Source organism: Nannospalax galili, unplaced genomic scaffold, assembly GCF_000622305.1.
Source record: "Nannospalax galili isolate Female #2095 unplaced genomic scaffold, S.galili_v1.0 scaffold1250, whole genome shotgun sequence".
In the NCBI taxonomy this organism is placed as follows: Eukaryota; Metazoa; Chordata; class Mammalia; order Rodentia; family Spalacidae; genus Nannospalax; species Nannospalax galili.
This window is the reverse complement of record NW_008328704.1, coordinates 1,825,824-1,840,191: the sequence shown is the minus strand read 5'-3', so window position 1 is coordinate 1,840,191 and position 14,368 is coordinate 1,825,824. Positions and strand designations below refer to the sequence as shown.

The window sequence follows — 14,368 nt, the reverse complement described above, 5'->3', positions numbered from 1 at the left end:
ACAGACCAACCCTCCTGGCGTCTTCCAGGGTCTTCCAGTGACTGGCCCAGGTGGTCCTGACCACTGTCCAACGTGCTGGGATACGGGTGTGTGGGGTCGGGGGGAGACGGGGCTAGGGAGACTCGCAGCCCCCAGGACTCCAGGCTCCCGGATCCACAGTGGGCGTGGGAGACCCTGGTGTGGAGTCTGGGCGCCTCGGCGACATCAGTGGGTGCGCAGCGGCTGTGGTCGCCTGGGCCGGAGGAGGAGCGGAGAGCGGATCGATCTGGGTGCCCGCCACGGGCGCGGAACTCCAGCCGGGCCCGTGGGAGCCCAGGCCCCGCCGGAAGCTTGAGGCTGAGGGGCAGCATCCGGGTCCCGTGACCCGAGACTAGAGCGGACGGAGCGCGCGGCGTGGGGCAGCGCGGCCAGAGCACTGCAGGTGGGAGAGGGCGCGGAGCGCGCGGGTCCCGGGCCGCCGGCGGGGGAGGGATGTGGGGTCCGGGCTCTGGGATCGAGGCGTGCGAAGCCGAGGGTGAGGGATGTACAGGAGGCCACGGGGATGGGGATGCGGGGCAGGACTTCGTGCGGGGTCCCCGGGGGGCGTGGGTTCGCGGGGCACCGGTCCTGCAGTGGGAGGGCCGGGCAGTCGCAGTCGCGCAGCGCCGCCCCTTCCTGCGCGCTCCAAGTTTCGGTTTCGCCGGGGCCGGCGGGTCCAGCTCCGCCCTGCACTGCCCACCCGGCCGGCCCTGGGGCAGCGGACGGCGGTAGGCTCCGCTCGGGATAACACCCCCAAGGGCAGGGGCCCCGGACCCGCCCAGCCCCGCCCGCACGGGCGCACACACGGCCGCGGCTCCGCCCGGAATCCGCGCTTCAACCGTTCCCGGAACTTTTGAGCCCCGGCGTCCGAGCCCCAGAGTGCTGCCCCGCGCGCGCAGGGTCCTCCCACCCCCCCGGGTATCAAGGCCCCGGGTCCAGGCCAGGGCGGCGCCCGGCCGGAGCAACCCCGAGTGAGCAGGTGCGATCGCGAAGGGCCAGCCTCTGCTCCCCCCGCCCCCTCCCCCCCTTCCCCGAATGCTTTTCCTGGGCGGAGGTTTGGGGAGGGAGTCTCGTCCGCAGTCCGCCGGCTGCCTGAATGAATTGTCGCCCTGGTCGAGCACTTCTGCCTGCCTGGTGGTCACTAGTGCCAACCCGAAGCCTTAAGATGCTTAGCAGTCTTTCTGGGCCTTGCTGTGCGTTTTCTGGTGTGTGGTGTCTGGTGTTTGGAGAACTGACATCAGGTGGTGTTGGTTCAGGGCACGCCACCCCAAACTGTGGAGGGATGGCCAAAATATACCTTTCCACTGGCTAGTCTGAGACACTGCCGCTCTGGGACACTTCCTGAGAAACTGAGCGTTCCTAAAAGAAATTTACACCTATATAGGTAGTAAAGCGGGCTTTTACTACCTGAGAGAACATCGCAAAACAACACAACCTTTATCTAGACCCAAGCCCTTCTCTGCACCGCCTGTCTACACCCCAGCCCAACCCCTACCCCTTTCTGGACTGCCTTCAAACCTTCAAACCCAATTTTTCTCCTCTCAGTTTGTGGGACAATAATTAAATATGTATAATTTTTCATGCGTTAGCTTTTGTTACTTTAGTTTGGTTTTGAGATAGGTCCATTGTAACCCAGGCTGGCCTTGAACTCCGGACCCTCTGGCTCCACCTCTCAAGTGCAGGGATTACTGGCATGTGACATCATGCCCAATTTTGTTCACCTCTTTCAAAACTTTTTTTTGTTTTATGTGTATGAGTGTATTGCCTGCATGTGCGTGCCCCCATGTCGTGCAATGCTGGGGAGGTCAGAAGAGGGCGTTAGATCCTCTGGAACTGGAGCTACAGTCATCAGCCACCATGTGGATGCTGGGAACTGAACCCGCGGCCTCTGCAAGAGCAACCAGTGTTTTTAACACCAATGTAGTTGAGGCCAACTCAAGAATCTAGAAGGGTTAGGAAAGCCATTTCTAGTGGAAAGAAAGGGGTGTAAGTGGTGGTGAGGCATGAAAGGTGTTTCAGTCAGGGGTACCAGATCTTAAGGATGGTTGATTCTGGGGCTGTTTGGAATGGAAGAGGCGCAGTGGGGATCAGGGCTTGGCTGTGGCAGGTGGAGCCAGGGAGCTCCTACATACAAAGTTCACCCCCACAACCCAGGCCCAAAGAATTTGCCACCAAGCCAAGGGTCAGACACAGGCCGGGAGAAGGGAAAAGGCCAGCAGCAGGCAGGGCCTCAGTGCCCAGGAAGTGGAAGTAGAGCCAGCTTGGCTGCTGTGCTCAGAATTCTGGTCACAGGCTCCCAGGCTAGGGCTGAGAGCAGAGGGGCCTGGAGCCTGAGTGCCCAAGCTATCCTGACCTTGGCCTGGACCCTATGACCCTCACCCTGGTTTGGTGCCACCTACTAGGTCCTGAGAAGTGTGGGGTCCCTCAACAATGGTGTTTTCCCCCATCCCCACCCCACTGCTAGGAGCCCTAGCCAGGTCACTCATGCTCTGAAAACTGGTCCCCTATGACTCACCCAACTCTCACCTGCAGTTGCGTGTGGGAAAAGATGGCTTTTTTTTCCCTTTTCAGATGACAGGGTGAGGGACAGAACCAGGGCAATCAGCAGCACCTGGCTACAGCTGATCTTCATTGGTGCTCCACAGGCAGGCCGGCAGGTAGCTGCCCACACCCACCTTGCCTTGGGTCAGCCTTCCCTGCTGGCTGGGGCCCTGGCCTCGAGCTCCCCTGCCTGTTCTGTCAGACAGATAACTGGACTTCCCGGGTGATAGACAACTACAGGGATGGAGGGAGAGGAGGCCGGAGTAGTGCTGGAGTGTGGGGCTGGATTTGGGACGGGGCAGTGGCCAGAGGGGACACTCGGGCGCTGGGTTTCGATTACCCGGGAACTTCCGAGTCCGAGTCACTTTGTTTTCCCAGAAAATGAAACCGAAGGGGCAGCAGTCACGTGACGGGAGGCTGGGTTATAAAGCGCTTCGCCGCACCTCTTCCCTTCAGGTCTGCGGATTGCGGCATGGAGTGTCCACGGTGTAGGCATGTCTCCTGCGAGAACGCGCCCATATTCTGCAGCCAGTGTGGGCAGAGGCTGGTTCCCGCAGCCCCTGTGCCAGGTGAGGTCTGGGATGGGGAGGGGACAGCGGGGACCCCAGGGTGGACTGGAAGCACCACTGAGGGGCAGCCCCAGTGGGCACAAGTTGGGGAGAACTTTCCTCCCTGCCTTCATTGTCACCTGCTGGGCAGGTGCCAGACTACCGGTGTCTATCACTTCTTTTAAAGTTTTGGTTTCAGTTCCTGGAGAGACCTGGAGTTCTTTTCCCTGGGGTGAGAGCCTGAGGGCTTATGTTAGGAAGCCAAGTTCCGGCGCTGCTGAGGCAGGGGTGGGAGGGGGTTGGGGAGTCTGGCTTGCTTTGTGGAGCTCACCATGGCTTGCCCAGGCCCTATCTTGGCTGGAGTAGTGGATGGAGTGACAGGAACCCAGGCTAACTGTCAAGGGGGCCTTACCTGCTGACTGGGGTGAGTCTGAGACCACTCACTGCCCACCCATTACTTTTCTCCTCACCTGTTGCCCCCAGGGCCCATTGGGGCACACTAAGCCTGTTCTGAACCAGGAGCACCCGTTTGCTCCTCCAGGAGGACACTGCTCCCCAGGGGCATCCTCGGCCCGGCCCCTTGGTGCCTGCTGCCTTCCTGAGCCAGTGAGGCTGTCTGAGCACCTGACTGAGTCCCTGTAAGACTCTGATTGCTCTGCCCCAGCTCTGCTCTCCAGGCAGGGCCACCCGTATGTAGCCTCTGCCACTTCACCTGCATTCCTTGCACACATCCAGCTTGGCATTCTCTTGCTACCACAAGTGTTTTCTGAAAATAAGCTGTGTGGGTTTAGTCTGGGACTTTTCCCCAAATGGGAACTGCTTGCCCACCACTGGCTGACAGAGTTGATGGTTCCTTTTCTTTTTAAAAAATCACTTTATTGGGGTCTGGAGAGATGGCTCAGTGGTCCAGAGCACTTCCTACTCTTCTGGATCCTGGAGCCACATGGTGGCTCACAACCCTCTGTAACTCCAGTTTGAAGGGACTCCAACTCCCTCTTCTGGCCTCTGCGGGTACTGCATGCATATGGTGCACTTACAAACACGTAGGCCAAACAGTCACACACATAAATACAAATCTTTTCAAAAATTATGTTTATGGGGGCTGGACAGATGGATGGCTCAGTGGTTAAGAGCACTGGCTGCTCTTCCACAGGATTGGGATTCAATTCCCAGCACCTACATGGCAGCTAACAACCATCTGTATCTCCAGTTCCAGGGGATCTGAAGCCCTCTTCTGACCTCCATAGGCATTGTATGACATGGGTACACTTGCATGTATCAGGCAATACATTCATATACATAAAATAAAAATAATGCATAAAATATTTTTAAAATTATGTTTATTTACTTATGTTTTGTGTGGAGGTCCGGGGACAATAGGAGTCACTTCTTCCCTTCCACCATGTATGTCCTAGGGAATTGAACTTAGGTCCTCAAGCTTGGCTGCAAGCATTTTTATCTGCTGAGCCATGGGATGGGCATGGTCCTTTTTTCCCTTGGAGTCCCCTGGGGCTTCGTGTGTCGTAGAATCGTGGCTGCTCTGCGTGCAGATTTCTTACATTGAATTGAGAAAATAGAGTGTTGGAATGGCTGAGCCGCTGGCCAGCAAACACCCCTGGATTCTGGGAAGAGAATGGGCCCGGGTGGTGGCTTGGAAGAGGAGGTTTGCAGGCCCAGAGATTAGAGAGCTACTACTGATCTGTGGTGTGGCCTGCTCTCTACCGCGCACCGTCGACCTTCATTCTAGGGATGCGGGGAGCACAGCCCAGGAACTGATTACAGGATTTGTATTTCAGACTGCACCCTGTGGTTCAGGTCTTGCTGGCCTCAGTGTGGAGGGAGTCCCAGGACCCCTCCCAGGCTTGCAGAGGGGCCAGCGTTACAGCTAATTATTATCATGGTGATGTGGAGCACACAAGCACCTTCTCAGGTTTCAGAGGTCCCGGGCCCCTCTGGGGAGTGACAAACTCATGTTAGCCCTCTTCTGGAAGGTCATGTTTCTTTGCTCCTTTTTATATTTTGGGTTAACTCTTTTTTTAAATATATGTATAAATATTTTATCATTTTTATATTTTTATGTGTATGCGTGTATTGCCTGCATGTAGGTAAGTGCACCCTCATGCAATGCCCGTAGAGATCAGAAGGGGCTTTTGGATCCCCTGGAACTGGAGTTACGGACAGTTGTTAGCTGCCATGTGGGTGCTGGGATTCGAACCCGGGTCAGTGTTCTTAACTGCCGAGCCTTCTCTCCAGCCCCTTGGGTGAACTCTTTGACAGGACTGTGTGGGTAACTGATGCACTTGCCAGGACAACAGGAAAAAAAAGGTCAAAATGTGTCTGAGAGCAAGGGTGTGTGGCATTCCTGCAACATGCCGTCCAGTCTTCTCAGGCTCCACTTCTTTCCACCTGGCCTGTCCTGGCAGGTGGACACAGGGGTAATGTAGCAGAGGAAGGGGCCGAGCCTGCTGTCCCCACAGGTGAAGACAAAGTGTTGCCCACAGACCTAGCACCCTCACACTAGGCTGTGACTGTTTCCAGGAAAGGAAACTGAAACCAGGGTCAGTGCAGTTCAAGGCACAGTGCTTGCCCGGCATGCAGGAAGCCTGGGTTCATCCACCGCACTGCCTGGTCAAAGGAGGAAACCGATACCAGACGCTGGGACTCAGCTTCTCTCCTCCAGTGCTCAGGTGGCCAGGGCTGGGGCAGCCCAGACTGGGACACTGCAGTCGGAGGTTCATAACTGGACAGCTCCTGGGCCTGAGCTGCCAGAGGTCTGTGGCAGCAGTGCTTTATGACCAGAGGCTCCCAGATGTCCGGGCCCTAGGGGGACCAAGGATAAAGGCACAGGGGGAGGCTTTGAAGTTCCTGGCAGGTTCTGGATGGCTTTGAGTGCTGTGTTTTGGGGTTGTCTGTGGGCTGCAGGTATACAGGTATCCTGGGAAGTCCCTTCAGAGTGTAAACTCATTTCTCCTGTCCCAAGTCCCCAGGGATGCAGGTAGGCAGTATACCTTGACTATCAGAAGGTTATTTTGGGAGGTGGGGTGAATTCTGGACATTGTTTCTTTTATTTTCTGTGTTTTCCAACTTTTCATGAAAGGTATGTGGTTTTGTAACAAAGGGGGAACTTTAATGTGATGCTGAACTTGGTCAGGGTCTCTGCCCATCATCACTGGCGTTCTCTGAGGAGAGGATGAGGGCTAGATACTGGGGTACCTGCCAGACTCTCCAGGAGGCTCCCATGGGCAGAAGGAGGTCAGCTGGGTTAACTATGATCTGGTCTCAGCGAGGGACCCTGCAGACATGGTCCCCAAAGAGGGACTAGGAGGGGCAGAAGTCCACTGGTAGAGGGAGGGGCCAGGCAGCTAATACTTGTTTTCCAAACTTGACCCCCACCCTTCTCTCTGGTACACACAGGGCGGACTGGGCGGGTTGTACTGTTCTGTGTTAGATACAGGTACATAACACAAAGGGAGGGCATTTAGAATTTAGAAGAAAGAACCAGGGCCAGACCCGCAGCAGGCAAGAAGTGTGTCCTCTATTCAGGTATCACAGCGGAGGACGCAGCTTTTCCACAGAAGAAAGCATCTGCATCCAGAGAAGCGGGGAGGTTGGCTTTATACAGGAGTTCTGCTGAGCACAGCTGCAGGAGTTCACTCGGTGCCAGGCTCTGCTGTCTTTGGGTGATTGAAGGTCTTTCTCCCACGATGGCTTTCTCAGGCAGGGCAGATGGGCTGCCTGGGGCACTAGAGGAGAAAAGGTGGTTCCACAAACAGCCTCCTTCAGTCCTGGGAGTGACCAATTGACAAGGCTTGAGCAAGGCCAGCCTTCCAATGTAGGGTAGTTGGCCACTTTAAGGGATTTACGATGGCTTCCTTAATGAAGCTTGTGGCTCTCCTACAAGGCACATATTCTATGTGTTGGCTTTTGGAAAATAGTGACTGATGGGGCTGCAGAGATGGCTCAGCGGGTAAGAACACTGGTTGTTCTTGCAGAAGACCCAGGTTCGAATCCCAGCACCCACATGGCAGCTAATGACTGTCTGTAACTCCAGTCCCAGGGGATCCGACAGCCTCTTCTGTCCTCTACGGGCACTGCATGACACGGGTGCACTTACATACATGCAGGAAAACACTCATAATAAAAAAATATTTATAAAAAGAAAATAATGACTGAATAGTTACAACATAATGACTTGACATTTGACCCTGTAAGTGCTCACTGCTGGGCCTACACATCTCCAGGGTCCACCTTCAGCTGAGCCTCTCCCATTAAACATCACCTCCCCTCTGTGCCTGTGTCTGACACGCCGCCCCCCTCCCCGCCTTCCTGTCCGTCACTGGAGTCACACTCATACAGTGTTCAGGATTCGGCATGCCACAACTTTCCCTCCCAGTGAAGCTGCAGTTCTGTTCCAGCTGAGGGTGCTGAGAAGGCTTGGGGTTCACCGCCGGCTTGGGGTTCACTGCTGGCTGGTGGCTGATATAGGTGCTTGTGGCTGCAGTTGGTCCTGCCGCCTACAAAGCCCTTTCTGAGCCTCACTGGGCCAGCAGCAGAGTTGACCAATTTAGGATAAATGCGTCCTGTGCAACATTTTAACTGGTTCTGCCGTTGTGGTGATTTGGGTTTGCCATGGGCTTGCTTGCTCTCCTTCCTTACCACTAGACTGCAGGAGCTGGGGCGTCTCTGCTGCACAGCGCTCTACTGCCGGCCTGCCTCTGTGAGCCTCTGCTGCCTGGGTGGGGTAGGGGTTTCCCTTGAGTCAGACACCAGTGGTAAAGGATGGATGCGGTCTGTGTCATGCAGGGCAAGAGAGGGACAGCCCACGGTGCAGAGGTAAAAGTGTTTACCAGACCAGAACTGACATGAAAGTTTTAATAGGCACTCGGGGTGGACATAGCAGGTGAATTCTCAAAGAGAGAGCTGCGCCAGCAGAAGGAACGGGGCTCTTTGTAGAGGTTAGAAGTTTCCTGGCCTTGCTTCCTGCGCCATTTGCGGGGGATCGTATTTGAATAGGTAAAGGGTGGGCAGCTCACTGTCTTGTTGGATAGCCAATTTTCTGGCACCACTTCTCATCCCTGAGGACGACTGTCTGGGGAAGGCAAGGTGCAGCACCCGCTTCCATTAGGAGTTAGACTTTGTTTAAGTCATCACAGGTCACTGGGTCAGGCTCCACGCCACCAAGGCCTGACAGCTAGAGAATGGTGGGTTTTACTTTATATTTTTTGTCCTTTTGTCTCTATAGCCTGGAACATTCCTCCCCGTACCTGGGAAGTTGTGAGAGGCAGCACAGTACCTAAGGTCCTGGTGCTGAGGGGCCTGGAAGTGTCCCCAACTTCTCCGTGGCTCCATTTTTGTAGCTGCTGGCCCCTCTGGGTGGCTGTGCATTAGTGCATTACCATATAAAGTGCTCTGAGGTGGTTGAGCATTCGCTTTTCTGAATCCAGCTCCCAGCCTTCTGATTGTTATGATTATATAAATACACATGCTGGGGCTGAGAGGTGCTCAGTGGTTAAGAGCACCGGCTGCTCCCGCATGGGACCTGGGTTCTGTTCCCAGCACTTACATGGCAGCTAACAACTGTCCATCACTTCCAGAGTATCCACTGCCCTCTTCTGGCCTTTGCAGGCATTGCATGATATGAATGCATTTACATGCAGGCAAAACACTCATATATATAAACTAAAAATTAATTAATTTTTAGAGAGAATATTACAAAATACTTTAAAAACTACAAGCTGGTGGCAAATGTTCCCATCCACCCAGGAGCAACAGTATGCCATGACGTCTCCTCCCTCTGCTCTGGCCCAAGCCTGGTTACACATCCCAGGACACCAGGACACATGGTTTCCACTACATGCTGAGCTACACAGCGCACAGGGCAGGGCCTGTCTCAATAGCATGCCTAGGCCTTCCAGCCCATCTGCTGCTGCCCAGCACCTGGCCAGGCAGTGGTCTCCTCTCACATCCCTCCACAGCTTCTCTAGCCTCCAAGACACTGCAAGGCTCCTTTCTATCTTTCTATGTACACTTACCCCAGTGCTCACTTGCTCACTCGTTCTTTCTTTTTGAGACAGGGTCTCACTTCGTAGACCAGGCTGACCTTGAATTCTCAGACATCCTCCTGCCTCTGCCTCTCCCAAGGCTTAGCTACCCCCAGCCTCTTTGTCTTTGAAACTGCCTGTTTTTCTTCTGGGGAAGCTGGCTTCCTTCTCCCTTCTGTTCTGGACCTCGCATCTACGTGTGGACACCTAGCCCTGCCCTTGCTCAGCAGGTGGAAGCCCAGGTGGGTCAGGTGTAGGGGCTCCTTTGTCTCCCTGTCAGCTTTGCCATGGGACTGAGCAGGGCAGGTGCTTCCAGTGGGGTCTGCAGGCCTCTCAGAAACTCCACTATAGGAGGATGGAGTCCAGCTACACTTCTTGCCTACAGGTCCTTCCTGGTCACTTGATGGGGGGGACACCAGGTTCTGACTGGGTTAGGCTAACCAAGGGACTCCTCCAGCTGGAGCCGTGGGAGGGAGAAAGCTCCAAATTCCATTTATTACAAAGTGGCAGTTGTGCAAAGAAAAGGGGCCAGGCGCATACTGCACATCTTTCCGCAGCTTTTCCAGTTTGCCTCCCTGTGCGTGTGTATGTGTGTTTTTGTGCCTGTGTGCATGTGTGTGTGTGTGTGTGTGTGTGCTGGCCAACATCCTTAGCCTTAGCGAACCGGTCCTGAATGCACTGGGAGACTCACAGTGTGCTCCTGCCTCCCAGAACCTTCTGGAGATGGCAGTGAGCAGCCTGAGTGCTGGGAGAAGGTGGAGGGAGGGGGCTTAGGGAGGAAGGGCCTGAGCCAGCACCTGCAAAAAAAGGTCCTGGATATGGAGTGTGTGGGAGGGGCTTAGGTCGGGGAGCCAGGTTTGAAAACAGACCCCTCTAGGGGCTGGAGAGATGGCTCAGCGGTTAAGAACAATGGTTGTTCTTGCAGAAGACCTGGGTTCAAATCCCAGAACCCACATGGCAGCGAACAACTGTCCATAACTCCAGTTTCCAGGGGATCCGACAGCCTCTACTGTCTTCCGAGGGCATTGCACGACATGGGTGCACTTGCAGGCAATACACACGTACCCATAAAATTAAAAAAAAAAAAAAACCCAGACCCCCTCCAAAGTGAAATTCTGGCTCAGGTCTGCAGCAGTTTGGAGTGAGAGTGTATGTAGGTCACAGCTCTGGGCAGGGGTATTCTGGCATGTCACCAGCACTGAGAATTGAGACTGGGTGTTGCTGCCAGTACAGCCTGAGACCCCTCGGAGCCCTGGCTGGGGCTCTGTGTAGATGGAGGTTACATTCCGGGTAAGTCAGTAAAGCAAAATCAGCAAGTGTGTAGATGAAGAGAAGACAGTGCAGAGGAAGCATCGAAGGGCCTGGAATCATCGGGGTGTGACTTTGGAGGTAACTTCTTAATCTGCAGAGGGGGGCTGGAGGGAGAGAGGGGGAGAAAGAGCTCCGGTTTAGACATCAGGGAAGGTTTTGCAGGCATAGCCCTTTTTCTCGTCCACAGGATTCTCTCCTTGAGACTGTTTCAGGCACACTGTGGGCTTGCTGCTGGAGATAAACTGTTAATCAAAAGGATCCTTATTTATCCTTAGGTCACCAGGACTCTGTATGGTTCATTAGCCATTTTACAATCTTGCTTGTTCTGTTTCTCTGAAAGGAGAGCTCAGGCCTTTTGTAGGTAGTCTGGTGGGTTCTGTCAAAATTTCAGTCTCACCCAGCAAGAGGTGGAAAGCAGGGAGCCCAGGCTGTTGTGGGGAAGGTGCCTGGACTAGGGTGCCCTAAAGAAAGAGGATGAGTGGTTTTGGTGGGGGGAAGGGTGACCCGCTGTGCTAGGAATTAGGAGTTTTAACTCTCTCTGGGGTAAATGTTAGGGTTAGAAGTTGAAAGAGGTGCGGGTAGAAAAGAGGAGCAGCGAACCGCATAGTCTGTCAGCCTTTGTTAGTCAATGAGGGTGACCACTGACCGGGGGTGAGGGGGTGGGGGTGTCTGGAGCCAACAGCGGGCCAAACAGCGGGGGAGTACTTTTGTGTAGGTAACTAGAGTCCTGGGGGTTGGGTAGAGACTTCAAAGCCTGTATTCTTTCCCAATAGAGAAGGGTCTCCCAAGGACTAGTGGGAGATTCAAGGTCTACATTTTTCTCCCATAGTGGAGCAGAAATTTATGGCTGGGGTCCAAGACATGTTTCCTTGCAAAACAAGGATTATTTATGGTTTCGGGTTAATGGAGGTCTCCCTTCAGCATGCATGGGGGGATCTGCTGGTGTGGACACTGGGAACCGGTGGGCTTCAGACCACACAGCCCTTTTTCCATCTGATTCACCTCCGTGCTCCACAGTCCCTGGGTCCTGTCCTGCAAGGCTGGAGCAGAAATCATGTGGGGCCTCAGAAGAAGGGCTCCCAGTGCATATTGTGGGAGGGGTCGAGTTCGCTCTTCCTGGAATTTGCCATTCTTCCCTGGACTGACACCCCACCTTCATCTGTCCCAGTAGATTCTGAAAACAACAACTCTTTGGTAGGGGCATCAGCCCCAGAGGGAAAGATGGAGCAGGAGGAGGCCCTGAAAGAGGAGGAGGCCCTGCCCATGTCCCCAGGCTCCCGTGAGGGGCAGGAAGACCCAGATGATGGCACCTGGACTGTCCAAATGGTGAGTGAGCAGCCCCTGCCTTGCTACCCACCCTACTCTCGCACTGCTCTGCCTGAAGTTGTTTCCTGAGGTGGTTTCATTGGTGGCTGGGGGTGGTCAGCTCTGTCACAAAGTCACTAGTGAGTTCTGAGCTTATCAGAAGACCAGGGAGACAAATCAGAAATAGACCCTAGAGGGTGTCAATAGAGGGTGTAAATAGCTCAGAAAAATAGAGGGATAGCCGGGTGTGGTGGCACATGCCTTTAATCCCAGCACTCAGGAGGCAGAGGCAGGCGGATCTTTGTGAGTTTGAGGCCAGCCTGGACTACACAGTGAGTTCCAGGACAGCTGGGGCTACAGGGAGACCCTGTCTCAAAAAGACCAAAAAAAAAGAGGGATGACCCTCTGGGTGGGGCTCTGGTAGCAAGCACAGAAAAATCCAAACAAAAGGGTGCACTTGTCACCAGAAAAAGACTTAGAAGACCTAAGACTCAGAATGTGACCAGCACACACGAAGGAGGGGTGAGGGGAATACATATACTGTGCTTACCAAGACTGTGCGTGATGCAAACGGTGCAGGGGCAGATGCCTGCGATTCCAGCACTTGGGACATGCAGGTGGGAGGGTCAGGAGCAAGGCCAGCCTTGGCAGCAACAGTGAGTTTGAGGCCAGCCTGGGCTACATGAGACCCTGTCTCAGTGATGCCCCAAACAACCCCCGAGACACATCCATGTCAGCTGGGGCTGGTTTATCTCAGCACTTGGGAAGCAGAGACAGGAGGATCATGAGGTCAGCCTGGGCTACGTGGTAACAGAGTAAGACCTTGTGTCAAAAAACAAAACCAGGGGCTGGAGAGATGGTTCAGCAGTTAAGAGCACTGACTGTTCTTGCAGAAGACCCGGGTTAGAATCCCAGCACCCACAAGGCAGCTAACAACTGTCCGTAACTGTAGTTTCAGGGGATCCGACGGCCTCTTCTGTCTTCCAAGGGCATTGCGCGACACGGGTGCGCTTACCTACATGCAGGCAATACACACATATACATAAAATAAAATAAAATATTAAAAAAGCAACAAAAAACAAAACAAAACCAAATGTACAATTGGTATCTCAGAAGAGAAGAAAGAAAGTATCTGAGGGACTAATTGCCCAAAACTTCACAAGTTTGATTTTAAAAAATTAGTCTGCTCACCCAAGAAGCTCAACAGATTGTGAGTGTGATGAATAGAGAGAAATCTACTGCAGGACAGATCATCATCAAGTTGACAAACACCAGAGTTACAGAGAGAATCTGGAAGGCAGGGATAAGTAATGCAGCATGTATGAGGGGTACAGCCCATTTCTAGCCAGAAACCATGGGTTCTGGAAGGCAGTTGTCCTAGTTTGTTCTTCATTGCTGTGACAAAATACTCTGACCAATACCAACTTGGGGAGGAAAGGGTTTATTTGGTTTACATCTCCTGGGTCACACAATTCATCATGGAGCTCAAGGTAGGAACTTGGGGCAGGACCTGGAGGCAGGAGCTGGAGCACAGGCAATGGAGAACACTGCTTACTGGCTTGCTCCCCTGGCCCCTGCTCAGCCTGCTTTCTTATGTAACACAGGCCCACCTGCCCAGGGGTGGCACCACCCACAGTGGGCTGGCCACAGTGGGCTGGGCCCCCCCACATCACTCATCAAGAAGATGCCCTTCAGACATGGCCACAGGCCAGTCCAATAGAGGCAATTTCCCGATTGAGGCTCCCTCAACCCAGGTGTGTCAAGTTGACACTAAAGCTATCCAGTACAATTGACCCCTTGTCAACTTGACACACAAACACATCACTATTAAACCATAGCTTTCTAATTCTTGTCCCCAAGATATGATGTTAACATTAATATCACAACATAAGACAGTACAACCTTAAAAACCCCACAGTCCTTAAAAAATCCAAACACTTAAAAGTCTATAGTCTCGACTTGAGGCCTGCAAGCCCTGGGCGCCCGGGTGGTTCGGCACCATGAGCTCCATCGGCACTGGGTATGACCTGTCAGCCTCTACTTTTTCTCCTGATGGAAGAGTTTTTCAAGTTGAATATGCCATGAAGGCAATGGAAAATAGTAGTACAGCTACTGGGATCAGATGTAAAGATGGTGCTGTCTTTGGGGTAGAAAAATTAGTTCTTCCAAACTTTATGAAGAAGGCTCCAACAAACGACCTTTTAATGTTGATCGACATGTTGGAATGGCAGCAGCAGGGTTATTGGCAGATGCGCGCTCACTAGCAGACAGCAAGAGAAGAAGCTTCCAACTTTAGGTCTAACCTTGGCTATAACCTTCCACTAAAACATCTTGCAGACAGAGTGGCCATGTATGTACATGCTTATACACTCTACAGTGCTGTTAGACCTTTTGGCTGCAGTTTTATGTTAGGGTCTTACAGTGCAAATGACGGTGCTCAGCTCTATATGATTGACCCATCAGGTGTTTCATATGGTTATTGGGGTTGTGCCATTGGCAAAGCAAGGCAAGCTGCAAAGACAGAAATAGAAAAGCTTCAGATGAAAGAGATGACCTGCCATGATATAGTTAAAGAAGTTGCAAAAATAATTTACATAGTACATG

The 14,368-nt window shown here is 53.3% G+C and overlaps 1 protein-coding gene and 1 pseudogene across 6 annotated transcripts in view; both read left to right on the top strand.

Moving 5' to 3' along the window:
- Positions 1 to 321: 321 nt before the first annotated feature.
- Positions 322 to 14,368, top strand: part of Rnf213 (ring finger protein 213) — a 128,790-nt gene continuing 114,743 nt past the window's right edge. For 5 of the 6 annotated variants that reach the window (XM_029561389.1, XM_029561386.1, XM_029561384.1 and 2 more), the window contains exons 1-3: positions 862 to 997; positions 3,016 to 3,128; positions 11,631 to 11,785. In XM_029561389.1, coding sequence (XP_029417249.1) covers positions 3,032 to 3,128; positions 11,631 to 11,785 — 252 coding nt within the window. In that variant the 5' untranslated portion in view covers positions 862 to 997; positions 3,016 to 3,031. Of the gene's footprint in view, positions 422 to 861; positions 998 to 3,015; positions 3,129 to 11,630; positions 11,786 to 14,368 lie in introns of those variants that run through there. The other variant, XM_029561376.1, reaches the window with a different exon arrangement.
- On the top strand, positions 13,728 to 14,364 carry LOC103730622 (annotated as a pseudogene).